Source organism: Dendrobates tinctorius, unplaced genomic scaffold, assembly GCF_039654945.1.
Source record: "Dendrobates tinctorius isolate UK_male_01 unplaced genomic scaffold, ASM3965494v1 ptg000107l, whole genome shotgun sequence".
In the NCBI taxonomy this organism is placed as follows: domain Eukaryota; kingdom Metazoa; phylum Chordata; class Amphibia; order Anura; family Dendrobatidae; genus Dendrobates; species Dendrobates tinctorius.
The window spans coordinates 31,214,082-31,232,441 of NW_027361775.1; the positions used below are offsets into that span (position 1 = coordinate 31,214,082).

At 45.2% G+C, this 18,360-nt stretch overlaps 1 protein-coding gene across 1 annotated transcript in view; it reads left to right on the forward strand.

Annotated features, from left to right (window-relative positions):
- The window catches only part of LOC141100696 (alkaline phosphatase, germ cell type-like), an 83,088-nt gene that overhangs the window by 22,102 nt on the left and 42,626 nt on the right, over positions 1-18,360 (forward strand). Inside the window, exons 5-7 of the mRNA XM_073589331.1 lie at positions 1,150-1,284; positions 17,373-17,442; positions 17,710-17,844. Of these exons, the coding sequence (XP_073445432.1) occupies positions 1,150-1,284; positions 17,373-17,442; positions 17,710-17,844 (340 nt within the window). The remainder of the gene's footprint in view (positions 1-1,149; positions 1,285-17,372; positions 17,443-17,709; positions 17,845-18,360) is intronic.

Genomic DNA, 18,360 nt, shown 5'->3' on the forward strand with positions numbered 1-18,360 from the left:
CAGCGTTTCATGAATTTCTTTTGGGGGGGTGCGTTTACACCGTTCCGCGTGCGGTAAAATTGATAAAGCGGTTTTATTCTTCGGGTCAGTACGGTTACAGCGATACCTCATTTAGGTCTTTTTTTATGTTTTGGCGCTTTTATGCAATGAAAACAATTTTATATAAAAAATATTTATTTTTGCATTGCTTTATTCTGCAAGCTATAACTTTTATTTTTTTGCTGATGATGCTGTGTGGCAGCTTGTTTTTTGCGGGACAAGATGACGTTTTCAGTGGTACCATGGTTATTTATATGCATCTTTTTGATTGCACGTTATTGCACTTTTTGCTTGGCGGTATGATGATAATGCATTATTTTTTGCTTTGTTTTTAATTTTTATTTTCACTAAAGGGGTTAACTAGTGGGACAGTTTTATAGGGCAGGTCGTTATGGACGCGGCGATACTAAATATCCAAAAAATGAACTTATTAGGGAATATTTTTTTTTTATTTATTTAGCGACTTTTTATAAATTATTTTTACACTCTTTTTTTTTACTTTATTACATTGTCCCAGGGGGGACATCACTGTCATGTGTCAGATCGCTGATCTGACACGTCACACAGTGCTGTGACAGATCAGCGATCTGACAGGCGCTGCACAAGGCTTCCTCATGCCTGCACAGGATGTGTGATGGGGTTATGGGCATGGGAGGGGGTGATTCATTTCTGTCATGTGTTCTCTGCTCCTTTCTGGGGGGCAGGCAATGGCTGGGAGCTTATGTTCCCAGGTATGTTAGATTTCTCCCACCAAGTCAGTGTCTGCTGAGGTGTTGTCGAGTGAAAAAACTGTTACTCATAGCAACCAATCACAGCTCAGCTTCTTTTAAACAGCTCTGGTGAAATGAAAGATGCTTAGTGATTGGTTGCAAGGAAAACTGTTGCTCATAGCAACCAATCACAGCTCAGCTTCTTTTAAATAGCTCTGGTGAAATGAAAGATCCTTTGTGATTGGTCGGTGATACACACACACACACACATACATTCAATTTTATATATATATATAGAAATACATATATATATATATATATAATCTTTTTATTGTATTGCTCTATTATAACATTTACGACTGATTCAACTATTTCTTGATTCATAATTTCTTCTATGCAGGTAATACTTGGGGGAGGAAGAGCCTATATGTTTCCCAGCGGGACACCAGACCCAGAATACCCAACTGATTCATCAAGTGGCGGCCTTCGAAAAGATAATCTTAACCTAACAAAAATGTGGCTGGACCAGAGACCGGTATTGTGCAACTCTTCTATGGAATATTAATCCCAGGGCATTTTTTTTTACCTTTTTTGCACTTTTGCTTACTCTTCCCATTTTTCTAAGAGTCATGTGACTTTCTTATTTTTCTGTCCAAAAATAAGCTCATATAAAGATTGTTTTTTGCGTGCTGATTTGTTTTCCATTAATTAAATTGTTTGAAAGTTTGAATTTTTTGATGGTGAGGTGCAGTTTTTATTGGTGTCACATAAATGTTTTAGCTGGTTTTTATTGCAATTTTTAGGGAGAAGTCTGGTGATCAAAAAATGACAATTGTGTAATTTCTCTTTTTATTGCTTTATGCTCTTTGCCATATGAGTTAAATAATTTAAGATTTTCATTGTACTTTTGCAGACTTGTGTATTTGGTGATACCAAGTATATATATATTTAACTTTATTTTTGCTTTGCGAAAAGGCTGAGATTCAATATTTTATGTTTTGATAATATTTTTAAAAACATTATTTTAGTATATCTAGGGGCTTGAGTCTGCAACTGTTTGTACTACAGCTCTGGCAAAAATTAAGAGACCACTATCAAATGTTCAGTTTGTCTGATTTTTCTCTTTATAGGTATATTTTTGAGTGAAATGTAAATTGTTCTTTTAGTCTATAAACTTCTGACAACATGTCTCCGAATTTCCAAGCAATAAATTTTGTATTTTTTTTTCTGACAAAGAAAAATGGTCAAAATTTAAAAAACCCAGACCTCAAATAATGCAAAAAAAACAAGTTCATAATCATTTAGAAACAACAATACTAATGTTTTAACTCAGGAAGAGTTCTGAAATCAATATTTTGTGGAATAGCCATGATTCTTAAAAACAGCTTTCATGCGTCTTGGCATGCTTGCCACCGGTCTTTCACACTGCTTCTGGCGCAAAGATGTAAGCAGTTCTTCTTTGTTTGATGGCCTGTGACTATCCATCAGCCTCTTGATTACATTCCAGAGGTTTTCAATGGGGTTCAGGTATGGAGAATGGGCTGCCCATGACAGGGTTTTGATGTGGTGGTCTCTTAATTTTTTCCACAGTTGTATATACTGTCAATATACAGTAAGTATTGCTGTTTATAGCAAGCGAACTTCATAGGTAACCAAAGATGTTATGGACTTCAGTGGACTGATCTGACAAGACTTGTGCTAAAAGACCCATTGTAACTGGCCTTTTTTGATCAATCATCCATATGTGGCTTATAAACTAAACACTATGTGATAAGTATGAAAAATATGTGACCCTTACCGCAATAGCGTAATCAATTTTCAACAATAGAATAGAAGAAAAGTGCGTTCCCTAGATTATGTAGCATAACGTAAGGCAAGAAATGGGAATTTAAAACAGAATATTTAATTCAGTAATTAAAATATCAATTTTTCAAATTAAGACACAAAAACAGAAACCCGACTATTATCCACAGGTAGGCAGGTGTAAATGTTACAGAACAGATAGGTATCGCATATAAGTCATCTCATTTCAAGCAACACCTAAGACAAAAAAGGTTTTGGGGAGCTAATATATCACAGCTGCCTTACATGCAAAAGTGTTTTCCCGATTTCATAGAGATTGTGATACATACCATTATACTTTCAGAATAGATCTTACAAAAACAGAAGAAAACACCAAAAATAATGAGTTCAAAAACTACCAAGAAAAAACGCGGAAATTCCCAAATAAATGGTATCAAACAAGGACAAAATCAATCTCTATAAATATATTTTTATTAAACTGAAACTAAGTAAAACTGACACAAGACAAGGATATATTAGAATACAAACAATTTAGGCAAATAAAAAGTAGCTCATGAGGGGGGAGGGGTATGTCCACTGCAAAAAGAAGAATAACCCCCATATTAGGGAAAACAATATGCCAAATAAAACAATGATAGTATAATCAAAGTTTTTTTCCCAAAAATATGCTTCCATAAATTTAATTTCAAGACACTTAGTGAATGAACAAAGAATGTCCAAGGAAATATTAGAAAATATATTTATATAATTAAATCCATGTATATTTAAAGTGGTAGTGCAATTAATAAGTACATGCTATTAGAATCTCCAGAGGCATAAAAGGGACAAACTATGTATGTCACATATCAATGAACACATCACAATGGGAAACAGCCAAAAGCGTTGTATTGAATTTATGGGTAGTTATTTGCAAGGCATAATAGAAAGACAGTAATACTAAATACAGAAACCATGTAGACCAGACATACCCACGCCTCCCTCCTCACCTCCTCCTGGAGCAAGCACATTGGGGGTGTGCAGCACACTAAAATAAAATAGGTTTCTTCATGTTAGGTAAATTGTAAAAGTGTTGTCTACTTTATCTTTATTTTGGGAGATTCTGTTGTATTTACTAATATATGTGTTAGGGCAGGTGCAGATGACTTTAGTTTTGTTCCGAGTGCGATCCAACAAAACATTGGATTGCACTCAGATCAATGTTAGTCTATGGGGCCGTGCACGTTGCTTGATGCACCTGCCCTTACATGATTTCCTTTGTGTGCCGCCATCCACTTCTTAGTTTAGCCTTCATCACAGACTGTGCAGCTCGCCTGTTCTCAAGATGGCAGCTGAATGAGCAGCATGTGCAGAGCTGCCACCAGGAATTTCAGGGCCCCATACTGACAAAATTTTTGGATCCCCTTGAGACTCTGCCCAGGCTCCACTCCAGCCCCGCCTCCACCCCTTGAACCTTTCACGGTCCCACCTTCCACTCTTGGAAAAACTCAACTTCTGCACCACATCCACACCAATCACACGTTAACATTTCCCATGTGATATAGCATATACATAGTCATCAGCTTTTATATTGGCCAAAAGATTTTTTAATCTGACATCATGGCAAGGTAGACTTTTTTGTCCGGGCCCCTCTCTACTCTAACTTATTAAACATTTCTTAAAATGCCCAAAGCTCTTTTCTTACCTATATTTTTATTTATTTTTCCATTTTTAAAATGACCAATAATGCCACATACAAGGGACAAATAACATCACACCATGGCTGGACCACATATTACTACCATATAGTGATCGAATAATACCACAGACAAGGAACAAATACTACCACACTGTGGCCAGACCACATAGTGGCCAATAATACCACATACAAGGGACAAATACCACCACGCGAAGACCAGACCACATATATCACTAGCATGACCAAATAATACCACATACATGGAACAAATAATGCCACACTTTGACCAGAACACATATTACCACCCCATAGTGACCGAATACTACAATACTGATCATTAATAAAAAACACAATACTAATATTACCACTAGTGCCATTATACACAGGAGCTCTGTACATAGTGTCAGTGTGTAGTGACCAGCAGATTCTCAGGATGCAGTGACGAGACACGAGACAGGGTATAACTTGTATAATCAACTTTTATAAATTGGAGCCCCTAGGGCTATGCTGAACAGGCAGAAAAGGGTAAACACAAATCTGTCCTCGCAGGGACTCAATAAAATAAACAATACTTTGCTATGGAAACTGGGAGTACCCCTGCTAGTCCGGGTGTAGAAAGCCGGGATGTGGCCAAACTATAGTACTTATGGCTATAGTGCACTTATCCTTCCTTGCATCACTCGGGATCGCAGATGCGGCTGCTTAGAGATCGTTGATGCGGCTGTCTTGATGCCTTGATATCCCGGGAAGATTTGGGCACGACAGGCCCTGAAGAAACGTTGGCGGTGGGGCGCAACAGGCCCTGAAGAAACGATGCCGGTGGGGCACAACAGGCCCTGAAGAAACGATGACAGTGGGGCGCAGCAGGCCTTGAAGAAGCTATGTCGGTGGGGCGCAACAGGCCCTGAAGAAATGATGATGGTGGGGTGCAACAGGGCTTGAAGGAACGATGCCGGTGGGGCGCAGCAGGCCCTGAAGAAACTATGTCGGTGGGGCGCAACAGGCCCTGAAGAAATGATGACGGTGGGGTGCAACAGGCCTTGAAGGAACGATGCCGGTGGGGCGCAGCAGGCCCTGAAGAAACAATGTCGGTGGGGCGCAACAGGCCATGAAGAAACGATGTCGGTGGGGTGCGGTAATGACGCAGTTCCCCAAATGACCAGTAGCTGTCCTCTGATAAGGGTCCCTCCACAGCCGGGAAATGGGCCTCTAATGTCACCTAGGACGAGGCGGTGTCCCCTGAGGCCGGTGATGACAGGGTCGCCGCAGTGGGAGAAGGCCAGGGGGCAGTGTCCAGGCCTCTGTGGCCGTTTTACGTCTAGTCACAGCCACGACCTGAGGTAAGGGATCTGTCTCACATAGGCGGGGGGCGGCAGGCGTATCTCTCTGCGAACGGGGGCAGGAAGTGGCCTCCGGAAAAAGTCTCTCACGTCTCCCTTGTTGGTGAGTGCGCAGTATTCTCCTCACAGGCTCCTGTCGGTGTCCCTCCAAGTCACCCAGCTTCCTGCCTCCTGTCACACTCTCTCCCAACTGCCACTTCAGTGCACCCCCTGTTCCTTTTATCTTTGCCCCGCCCCCTGTTTCCCTGACAACTTCAGTCAAGTCTCTCCCTTTACTGTCCTCCCAGTATTGTTCCCTCAGGAACCCTGATGGCGGTCCCCTGGGTACCTGCCCGGTCACTGCCTGGGAGTCCTCCTCCCCACACTCCCCCACCCTGTAAGCTCGCCAGTCCTCGGGCGAGGGCCTTAGTCTATTGAGATCGGTCTGTAGGGGTTTCAATATTCGTTGCCATATGAATTCATCTTGCTCATATCGTTCAGGGGGTTTGCCGGCTGTTGACCGCTCGGAGCGTCTAAGTTCAACTGGGGTAGAGTCGTCTGGGGTGGTGGACATCGGTGGACTGATTGGTGCGGGCGGGCTAATTGTGTCAGATGATTCATTACTGAGTGGAGGGCCTCTGTGTCCTGGGAGACAATCTTCGTCGTCGTCCGGGTTCCAACATACGGAAGACGGTACGGATGTCGACCGGGTAGGCTCCGGTTGCTTCGGGTCGGAGGAAGTACATGGGCGTAACATATTACGATGCACAATACGAGTGGGCAGTGTCTCATCCTCCTCAGGTCGTATTTCGTACACCGGTCCGTCTGGATGGATACGGCGTAAGACCCGATAAGGACTTTCTTCCCAACGCGGCTCCAGTTTGTTCTGGGGGCGTTGATCTAATACAAGCACCCGGTCCCTGCTTTGGAGGCGAGGAGGTGGGGTTGCATTCTTCCCAGGGTGCTCCCAGTCTCGGAGCTTGGTGTGTACAATTCGGTGAAGAGTTTGCAGCCGGTGACGATGATTTCGGACCCAAGATGACACTCCAGTCCAGGGCTGAGGCTCTTCGGGGTCTAACTCCACCTCCGTGATCCCTTTACCTTCTCGTCCGAACAACAGGGAATAGGGGGTATAGCCAGTCACTCGATGTACCCTATTGCTATAGACCCAAACTAATTCAGAAACATATTCAGGCCAACGGGCCTTCTTGTCACTCTCCAGAGTGCGCAACATCTGAATCAATGTCCGATTAAATCGTTCACAAGCCCCATTCCCTTGCGGGTGATACCGTGTGGTCCGGGATTTGTCAATTCCATAGAGGTGATGTAGTTCTTCCATGACTTTTCCCAAAAAACATGCTCCCTGATCAGAATGTGTTCATTGAGGACAGCCGTATACTTGTATAAAGTTTATACAAATTGCGGAGGCAGCTTACTCTGCGGTCTGATCCCGAGTGGGGGTGACCACAGCGAACTTGGTGAAATGATCTACCATAACGAGACAGTGTTCGTATCCCTGAAATGCAGGCCCAATGGTCAGATAATCCACCATCAGGAGCTCAAGGGGCGCTGAGGTCACAATAGTCTGTGCTGCAGCTCGCTGAGCGGGTGGTTTGGCTAATTCACACAAGCGGCAGGTCCGGCAAATTTCGTCCACAACAGCCGGCAAGCGCGGTTGGTAAGCTTTCTGTTGCAGCTATTGCAAAGTTTTTTTTGTTCCGAAATGGGCCCCTTTTTCGTGAGCCTCCCAAGCCAGTACGTGAAGTTGGGCTCCTGGCGTTACCACCTGCCAAACCGTCATTGAGGTTGTTTGTGATGTTATTTTACGATACAATAATCCCTTTCGGATAACCAACCTCTCCCATTGTCGCAGCATAAGCAACAGGTCTTGAGTCAAATTTTGCCGTTGAGAGTCAGTGAGTAATTGCCCAGCGGCGACCCATGTCCTGAGAAGGCCAACCTCTTCGTCTTCTTGTTGCTATTGTATCCACTTATCCCGGGATTGTTCCAATATGCCCCTTGGGGTCTCAGAGGAAGATTTTTTTTATTGTCAGTTGTGAGCACGGCAGCAGTGAGAGCGAACGGTATTTCCTCTCCTTCTAATTCTTCATCTCGATTCTGTCCTGGAGTTGTATGTCGAATCCTGGAGTGGGCGTCTGCATGGACATTCTCGGCCCCTCTTTTGTAGATAATCTTATAATTGTACTTCGCCATCTGGGCCACCCATTGCTGTTCCAGAGCCCCCAATTTGGCGTTTTCCAAATGAGCCAGTGGGTTGTTGTCAGTTCGCACTACCACCTTGGAGCCCGCTAGGTACTCTGTGAATCTCTCCGTCGTAGCCCACACCACTGCGAGGAGCTCGAGCTTAAAGGAGCTGTAATAGTCAGGGTTACGCTCGGAGTCATGGAGTGAGCGACTTCCATATGCGATCACCCCCTGCCGGCCATCCTGAACCTGTGGCAACACAGCTCCCAGCCTGTGAAGACTCCCGTCAGTGTGCAAGATGAACGGTTGAGAGAAATCCACATAAGCCAACACTGGGGGATCCGAGAGCGCAGCCTTGAGGTCTCGGAAGGCCTCTTCCTGAGGGTGTTGCCACTGGATTTTTCGCCCATTGGCCCCAGCGGGAGCCCCCTTCAGCAGGTCGTGCAGGGCTCGAGCTCGACATGCAAAATTCTTTACGAAGCGACGGTAATATCCGGCTAACCCCAGAAAAGTCCGCACATCTTTCACCGTCTCGGGGGTAGGCCATTCCTGGATAGCAGCAACCTACTCCCGGGATGGCCTCACACCCTCTGCCGAAACGACATGACCCAGATACTCAATCTGAGAGCGAAATAGGTGGCATTTCTGAAGCTTCACCTTCAACCCGTACTTTTGCAACCGGCTGAGTACCTGTCCCAACCGCTTCAGGTGGTCCTCAAAGGTGGCGGCATAGACGATGATGTCATCCAGATAGATCAACGTAGCCTCAAAATTGAGATCTCCCAGACACCGCTCCATCAATCGCTGAAAGGTCCCGGGGGCGTTGGCCAGCCCAAACGGCATCCGATTAAACGCAAACAATCCCATGGGCAATATGAACGCCGTCTTGGCTCTATCTTCTTCTGACTTGAGCACCTGCCAGTACCCACTGGCCAAGTCCAGGGTTGAAAAATATGTTGCTTTTCCCAAGGCGGACAGGGATTCTTCTATGCGGGGCAGTGGATATGAGTCTTTAATAGTGCAAGCATTCAGTTTACGATAATCCACACAGAATCGTAGTGTACCATTTTTCTTCCGGACCAACACGATTGGGGCCACCCAGGGGCTTTGACTTTCCCGTTTCACCCCTTTTCGCAGCATTTGGGCCAGCAAAGTTTTCACCTCCTGATAGAGTTGTGGCGGAATCTGTCGATATCGTTCCCGGATAGGGGCCGCTCCTGCTGTGGGGATTTCATGAGTGATGGCGGTGGTACACCCAAAATCGTCCTCATGACTAGCAAATACTTCATGGTACTGTCCAAGCAATGTTTTTATCTGTGAGAGTTGGGCTGCAGTTAATCCAGAAAGGTCGGCCCGCATTTGCTCCAAAATATTTCGGCCCTTCTCTTGTGCCGAGACTTCGTGGACCTGTAAGGTTCGTATTGTTACTTCCCAAGGATCCTCGGGGTGTACTCGTAATTGAACCGCAGGAGCTGGCAGCACTTCTTCTAAAGGCCTTACTAGTTTGGCCAGTACAGTCCGTGCTTTCAGAACGGTGTCTCGGTCTTCAAGGTTAATGCAGCGTACCAGGACGGTTCCTTTTTGCACCATAGCCAGGGAACGGGCCACCAGTATGCCAGGAGGTAAGCGCTCTGAGTGACACGGCTCCACCTGCACCTCCACAAGGTATCGGGGCCCGAATTGGCAGGCCCACCACTGTCTGTCCAGGAGGTAGCACAAGCAGGGGAGCTGCTGACGCGATGGCTTTGCCCAGAGCCTCGCCCTCCTGGCAGTCCTGATGCACCCGCGCACCTCGCACCAGCTGCTGGAATACCTGTCCCTGAGCTGTGCGAGAACCCCACTGCTTCAGAATCTTCTGTGTGGGATCATTTAGTAGCAGGTTGCCGAACTCGCGTAAAATATTCATGCCTAGGGTGACGGGGTCAGCTTCTCCTTGAGTAAGCACCACCCCTCTGCGACCAAGGGATTTACCGCACAATGTCACCTGCACCCACACTACCCCGGCAACCGGGACCGGCAATTGGTTGGCGGCTATTAGTCTAATCATGGGCCTCCACTGGGGTCTTTCTGCCTCTGGGAAGTTTTGTTGAAAGTACGTTGCAGGCATGGTGGTTACTTGTGACCGCGTGTCTACCAGACACCGGACGGCCCGGCCCTCCACTTCTGCCCAAACCACCGGGCACTTTGCTACCAAATCTTCGGGCCTTCCACCACCCCTAGTTGTGGTTTTCGGCTCTGAGCGGCGTCCCCCCAGCCCGGAGCCCTTTAGTATAATGGCCGCCGGGGGTGGGTATCTCCCACGCCGCGGACACTCTCGGGCGAAGTGGCCTGGTTCTCCACACTCAAAACACCGGGCCTGTGTAGGGTGACCACCCCGCGGGGAGCGTGATCCCCAAGAGCCAGGATTAAAGCTAGGTCGTCCAGTCCCGGTCTCGGTTCTTCTCTTTACTTCGGCCAACTCGCCCTTTATATTTTTCAGCTCTTGCTTCATCTCCTACACCCACTGAGGCTCCTCGACTGCATTCGCGGAGGCCTCCACACCTCGGACTTTCCCCACGGGGACCGCCATCCCCTGCTCCTGCTCTCGAGCACGTGCCTGACTTCCCACCTCTGAAAAGTCTATTCGGGGATTCATTCTGATCTGCTCCCGCAGTGCCTGTTTGACTAATGGATCTCGCAAACCAGTCACCAGTAGGTCACGTAGGGTAATGTCAACAGGTCCTACCCTTACCCCATCCTTTCTTTCTATAGCCATATGCAATTCCTGGAGGACATTCATATACTCTGTGATCGTCTCCCCCTCTACCTGCATCTGACTAAACAAACGGGTTTTTAACTCTCCCACATTAGTAGTGTCCCCATGGGTCTGTTCTACTGTCTGTAACACTTTTTCAAAAGTGTTGCTGTGCCCCGGAGGTTTCAACATCACTGACCTCCGCACCTCCCCGTCCAGTGCCATGAGTGCCACCTCGGCTTCCAGATCAGGGGTCATTGGGTGCATCCGAAAGAGCCCCCGCATCCGCTCTGTCCAGCTCCATAACATAGTATTGGAGCCGGAAAATCTAGGCAGGTTGTTCAGCATGGCTCTCAATGAAATGCTGGAGCGGGTACCCTCATTATTTATAGAGTTGACAGCTCCGCCCTGATAGGGGGCACCACTGTCTGCGCTCGGAGACTGCTTCCTGCAGACTACACCAAGTGTAGTGACCAGCAGATTCTCAGGATGCAGTGACGAGAGACGAGACAGGGTATAACTTGTATAATCAACTTTTATAAACTGGAGCCCCTAGGGCTATGCTGAACAGGCAGAAAGGGGTAAACACAAATCTGTCCTCGCAGGGACTCAATAAAATAAACAATACTTTGCTAAGGAAACTGGGAGTACCCCGGCTAGTCCGGGTGTAGAAAGCCGGAACGTGGCCAAACTATAGTACTTATGGCTATAGTGCACTTATCCTTCCTTGCGTCACTCGGGATCGCAGATGCGGCCGCTTAGAGATCGTTGATGCGGCTGTCTTGACGCCTCGATATCCCGGGAAGATTTGGGCTCGACAGGCCCTGATGAAACGATGGCAGTGGGGCGCAACAAGCCCTGAAGAAATGATGCCGGTGGGGTGCAACAGGCCCTGAAGAAACGATGACGGTGGGGTGCAACAGGCCCTGAAGAAATGATGCCGGTGGGGTGCAGCAGGCCCTGAAGGAACGATGCCGGTGGGGTGCAGCAGGCCCTGAAGAAACGATGTCGGTGGGGCGCAACAGACCCTGAAGAAATGATGATGGTGGGGTGCAACAGGCCTTGAAGGAACGATGCCGGTGGGGCGCAGCAGGCCCTGAAGAAACGATGTCGGTGGGGTGCAACAGGCCCTGAAGAAACGATGTCGGTGGGGCGCGGTAATGACGCAGGTCCCCAAATGACCAGTAGCTGTCCTCTGATAAGGGTCCCTCCACAGCCGGGAAATGGGCCTCTAATGTCACCTAGGACGAGGCGGTGTCCCCTGAGGCCGGTGATGACAGGGTCGCCGCAGTGGGAGAAGGCCTGGGGGCAGTGTCCAGGCCTCTGTAGCCGTTTTACGTCTAGTCACAGCCGCGACCTGAGGTAAGGGATCTGTCTCACATAGGCGGGGGCGGCGGGCGTGTCTATCTGCGAACAGGGGCGGGAAGTGACCCCCGGTAAAAGTCTCTCATGTCACCCTTGTCGGTGAGTGCGCAGTATTCTCCTCACAGGCTCCGGTCAGTGTCCCTCCAAGTCACCCGGCTTCCTGCCTCCTGCAACACTCTCTCCCAACTGCCACTTCAGCGCGCCCCCTGCTCCTTTTATCCTTGCCCCGCCCCCTGTTTCCCTGACAACTTCAGTCAAGTCTCTCCATTTACTGTCCTCCCAGTATCGTTCCCTCAGGAACCCTGATGGCGGTCCCCTGGGTACCTGCCCGGTCACTGCCTGGGAGTCCTCCTCCCCACAAGTGTACAGGTAATACAGTAATCACAGGTGACATACGAAAGAGATCTGTATATAATATATAGTGCATAGTGCAATTGTACAGGTAATACACTGACTCACTAGTGATCTCTGTAGTTGAAGTCCTTCATCTTCGCTTTTCTTCTTCATCTAGTGCAGAACACCATCACTTGTATCAACCAGGACTAATCTCTGCAGAAAATGACACAGTTATCTAGAGCAGCGCTTGCAGAACACATTACTTAATTTTTCCCAAACTTTTACACTACACCAGATGAAGAAAAAAAGGCGACATAGTGCCGACCTGCACAGCTCCAGCACTCGCCCATTGAATACAGGATCCTCAAACATAACATACATCACTGCAGCAATATCCCTTAATTAGCCCCTACAGTATTAATATCCCTCATCCTGGCCCCCATGTGTTTCATTCCTGGCTCCAGCCATATGTTCTCCCATCCTGCTCTCATGTGTCTCCATCCTGCCCCATCGGATCTCCCCATTCTGCCCCATATGATCTCCCAATCCTGCCCCATCTGTCTCCAACCTGCCCCATCTGTCTCTATCCTGCCCCATCTGTCCCATGATCCTGGCTTGTCTTTCTCCAACCTACCTCATGTGACACATGACCTTGCCTCATCTGTCTCATGATCCTGCTTAATCTTTCTTTATCCTGCCTCATGTGTCCCATGATCCTGCCCCATCTGTCCTGTGATCCTGCCATATATGTCACATAATCCTGCCCCATCTGTCCCATGATCCTGCTTTATCTTTCTCCATCCTGCCTCATGTGTCCCATGATTCTCCCTCATCTGTCCTATAATCTTGCCCCATCTGTCCCATGATCCTGCCTCATGTGTCTCCATCGTCTCCATCCTGCTTCATGATCCTGCCCCATGTGTATCCATCCTGCCCCATGAGTCTGCCCCATCTGTCTCCATCCAACCACATCTGTCTCCATCCTGCCTCATCTGTTTCGTCCTGCCCCATGTGTCTTCATCCTGCCTCATCTGTGTCCATCCTGCCTCATATGTCCCATGATCCTGCATAATCTGCCCCCATATTACACATTTTCCTTACCTGGCCACAGTCCTGCGTCATCATCTCCTCCTTTCATTTGAAGCATGGACTCGCCGGTACATGACAGTGACGTCATACATTGGCGACGTGTAGACTGACATCAGCTGCCAGCCTGTGATTGGATGGAGGGCTTTTAACTATTGCTGTGTGGGCCTGCATTGTAATAGATTTTAACCGAACGTACGATCGAGGACACATGTTCAGTTACTGCAACGGCAGGATCCTCCTGCCCATGAGGCCTGGTGAACAGAGGAGGGCTCGGTCTGGGCCCCCCTCTGTACTTCTGTTGACCCATACACCAGTAAGGGCAGTAATGCCCTGATGGAGGCCCTGAGCATGTGACCAAACCTGTCCATTATACAGCTTTCCCATGTACAGTGTTTTTCAAATAGAAGAGACTGATATACGGATCTGATCACATGCTCATCGATCAAATGCCTTTTTGAGAATTGGAGAACATACTTGATTAAGATACAGCAGGCAACCCCTTTTAGTAAAAGTGTATTTGTCATGTAATGCATTAGCATTTCCTGTTCAGTTACTTGATTAAAGCATGCTGTTCACCCTGATCTTCAGCTACATAATGTGTAAATCTTCACAAAGCATCCTCTCAGCCTTCTTCGTTACTCTACTGGTTGTAGCTTCATCTAAGCAATTAAACTGCCGAGACTGAAGCTAATTCCAGCCACAACGTTTGCAATTTAATATGAGAGCAGCATAACTAGCCAGAGATCCTGATTCCAGGGATGTGTCACTTTCTCAGCATCTTGCTGTAGTTTCAATATAATCAGAGTTTCATCAACAGGAAATTATCACTGCAGGACTAGTTGTTATATACCAGGCTGTCCAGCTAATCTGCTGTTACAGGTAGATGATGGCTAAATAATTCAGCCATCATCTGCTTGAAAAGATGTGGGCTTTGCATGTGAGCCCGAATCAAAGACAGAGACCCAACATATGAGGTAACATACAGTCATGGCCAAAAGTATTGACACCCCTGCAATTCTGGCAGATAATACTCAGTTTCTTCCTGAAAATGATTGCAAACACAAATTCTTTGGTATTATTATCTTCATTTAATTTGTCTTAAATGAAAAAACACAAAAAGAATTGTCCTAAAGCCAAACTGGATATAATTCCACACCAAACATAAAAAAGAGGGTGGACAAAAGTATTGGCACTGTGCGAAAAATCATGTGATGCTTCTCTAATTTGTGTAATTAACAGCACCTGTAACTTACCTGTGGCACCTAACAGGTGTTGGCAATAACTAAATCACACTTGCAGCCAGTTGACATGGATTAAAGTTGACTCAACCTCTGTCCTGTGTCCTTGTGTGTACCACATTGAGCATGGAGAAAAGAAAGAAGACCAAAGAACTGTCTGAGTACTTGAGAAACCAAATTGTGAGGAAGCATGAGCAATCTCAAGGCTACAAGTCCATCTCCAAAGACCTGAATGTTCCTGTGTCTACCGTGCGCAGTGTCATCAAGAAGTTTAAAGCCCACGGCACTGTGGCTAACCTCCCTAGATGTGGCCGGAAAAGAAAAATTGACAAGAGATTTCAACGCAAGATTGTGCAGATGTTGGATAAAGAACCTCCACTAACATCCAAACAAGTTCAAGCTGCCCTGCAGTCCGAGGGTACAACGGTGTCAACCCGTACTATCCGTCGGCATCTGAATGAAAAGGGACTGTATGGTAGGAGACCCAGGAAGACTCCACTTCTTACCCCGAGACATAAAAAAGCCAGGCTGGAGTTTGCCAAAACTTACCTGAAAAAGCCTAAAACATTTTGGAAGAATGTTCTTTGGTCAGATGAGACAAAAGTAGAGCTTTTAGGGCAAAAGCATCAACATAGAGTTTACAGAAGAAAAAAGAGGCATTCAAAGAAAAGTACACGGTCCCTACAGTCAAGCATGGCGGAGGTTCCCTGATGTTTTGGGGTTGCTTTGCTGCCTCTGGCACTGGACTGCTTGACCGTGTGCATGGCATTATGAAGTCAGAAGACTACCAACAAATTTTGCAGCATAATTTAGGGCCCAGTGTGAGAAAGCTGGGTCTACCTCAGAGGTCATGGGTCTTCCAGCAGGACGATAACCCAAAACACACTTCAAAAAGCACTAGAAAATGGTTTGAGAGAAAGCACTGGAGACTTCTAAGGTGGCCAGCAATGAGTCCAGACCTGAATCCCATAGAACACCTGTGGAGAGATCTAAAAATGGCAGTTTGGAGAAGGCACCCTTCAAATATCAGGGACCTGGAGCAGTTTGCCAAAGAAGAATGGTCTAAAATTCCAGCAGAGCATTGTAAGAAACTCATTGATGGTTACCGGAAGCGGTTGGTCGCAGTTATTTTGGCTAAAGGTTGTGCAACCAAGTATTAGTCTGAGGGTGCCAATACTTTTGTCCGGCCCATTTTTGGAGTTTTGTGTGAAATGATCAATGTTTTGCTTTTTGCTTCATTCTCTTTTGTGTTTTTTCATTTAAGACAAATTAAATGAAGATAATAATACCAAAGAATTTGTGTTTGCAATCATTTTCAGGAAGAAACTGAATATTATCTGACAGAATTGCAGGGGTGTCAATACTTTTGGCCATGACTGTATGTCAGGGAAGGATGAAAGAAAACATACAACCACAAAATGAACTACTTTTTTTGTATCAGATCAGACACCCTGCTACAACACCTATCTCTGATATCAGTCACAAACCCCATAGATGCTGTGTTTTTATTACAATACAAAATTCTGTACAAAAAAGACTATACTGTGCAACATTTGTTTTGCTACCTTTTATAACAACCTGTACTATAAAATTATGATGTAGTTTATGAAGAAATAAAAAGAAAAATGATGTCAGAATAGCTGTTTTTGCTTGACCTTACTTAAAAGTAGAATAAAAAGTTCAAGATAAAAAAAATCATCAAAAATAAAACAAAAATATTGTAGGTCATAAAATATGGCGATCCAAAAATATATTAGGTAGGCTGTATTACAAAGGCCACTGAATATTTGCGGTTTCAGTAAGACATCTGTGATTTTTCTCAGTTTCATCAGTGTTCTGGGTCAGATTTGCATCAGTGCTTGGTCAGTTTGTCAGTTTTTTACCATTAGTATTTCATCAGAGATTTTTCATGTATGAAAAAAAAGCTTCTCGTACCTTGTATCTTATAATATGTCTTAAATAAAGCCTAGAAGTTAAATCTTTCACCAGAGCTAGCCCTTTTCCTGAATTATACAGGGTGAATTGCTCACTAATTTTCAAAGAAAAATTGCTATAACTTCTAAAATAGATTTATCTATTGTAGTGAAATCTGGGCTGTATATACCATGGTTCATGAGAAACTGATATTTTAAAGCAAGTGTTGAAAATGTCCAGTGTTCGCATCCAAGCACTCCTGCACGCGCCATTCCATATTTTTGAATGTATTCCACAGGATGTCTGGGGTCATAGCCTGAATTTCTCACTGTATGTTTTCTCCAAGTGCCTATAATGTTTGTTTCTTGTTACTGTACATCAGAACATTCAAATGGCTCCAAATGAAACATCCTCCATTATGCCTATCCAGTAATGTTCCTGAATGTTCTAGCCTATTCACCAATGAGAGAACACACAGTTTGGACGTCGAATTTCGACCTCAAAATTTCCTTTCAAAAACTCACTTTGGCACCTGTTTAAGGAGTCCGTTTTCCAATAAGTTTTCACAATGAAAGACGCTTCTCCAAACTATAACTGTACATTGCTAACAAATTAAGAAGGAATTCAGCAGGAGTAAAATGCAAGCACACAAACTACCAAAGAGCAGAAAGGCGTCCAACAAGTGAATCTTGTAGTGGAGACCAACGGCAGGGTGACAGGTCCGCTAGACCACTCGGCGCGAGAATGTTTCATGTCGCTGTCGCTGAGATTCTTTGCGCTCTCACGTCTCATGAACCAAAGTATATACAGTCCAAATTTCAGTACAATAGATTGTCTCTTTTAGAAGTCACAGCAATTTTTCCAGGTAAAGTAACGAGTGAATCACCCTGTACTCAGTACGGTTTCCAATCATTTTGAAATGCATTTATTTCTTGTTTTTTTCAGGGTTCCAAATATGTCTGGAACAAAGAGCAGCTTGAAGCTGTTGTTGAAAGTAACACTGATTATCTTATGGGTAAGGCTCTTTTTTAACAACTATAATATTTAAGTGGGCCTTTCTAATATCTATGATATATAGTATTAAACGGGGTATAACAGCTTTCCTAGTGTCCTTGCCTTTGTGAAATTACAGCTTTCTTTGTACACCAACTACATTTTTAGTTTGTCTTTTTCTTATTCAAATGTCAAACAAAAAGTGATAACATTCTCTCATTACTTGAGATTGAGATACTAACTGATCATTACAACCGCATTTATTATCGTGTTTGTTTTAACTGTTTAGGTCTTTTTGAACCAAAAGACATGAAGTACGAGTTAAACCGAGACCATTCCATGGACCCAACCCTTGCAGAAATGACAGAGAAGGCCATTAAGATTCTAAGCAAGAATCCAAAAGGGTTTTTCCTATTTGTAGAAGATAAGTATATTCTACTTTGCGGCATTAAAAATATTGGATGACATGAGTAACAGATTTGAGGACTTTCAGGACAGTTTTAACACTTTTCAAACAAATGCAAAAATGTAAAAAAATATATACCACTAAACCTATTTATTTTGTAAATGTAACATCAAAGAAATGAGCCTGTATATATGTTGGTATAAGTGCACTGTGTAGGTGCATGTTCACACTTTCGTCATTTAGCAAACAAAATCTAACATAAAAACAAAGTGAGCAAAATCCCTATAGTAATTAAATAAAAAATAATAAGGTCATGTAAATAACAAATGGCAACAAGCAAATTAACTCTATTTTGATCAAAAAAGTGTAAGAGCCATCCCATCATGACAAGGTGTACCCAATCGGGATGGTCCTATCTCTTCTATTAAATCTCTGTGTCAGCAGACCTCAAAATAGATATGGGCAGGGCAGGATCCAGGCCCGACTGTTCACGCAGCAAACCCACCAATAATTGTGCATTAGGTAGAGTATAAA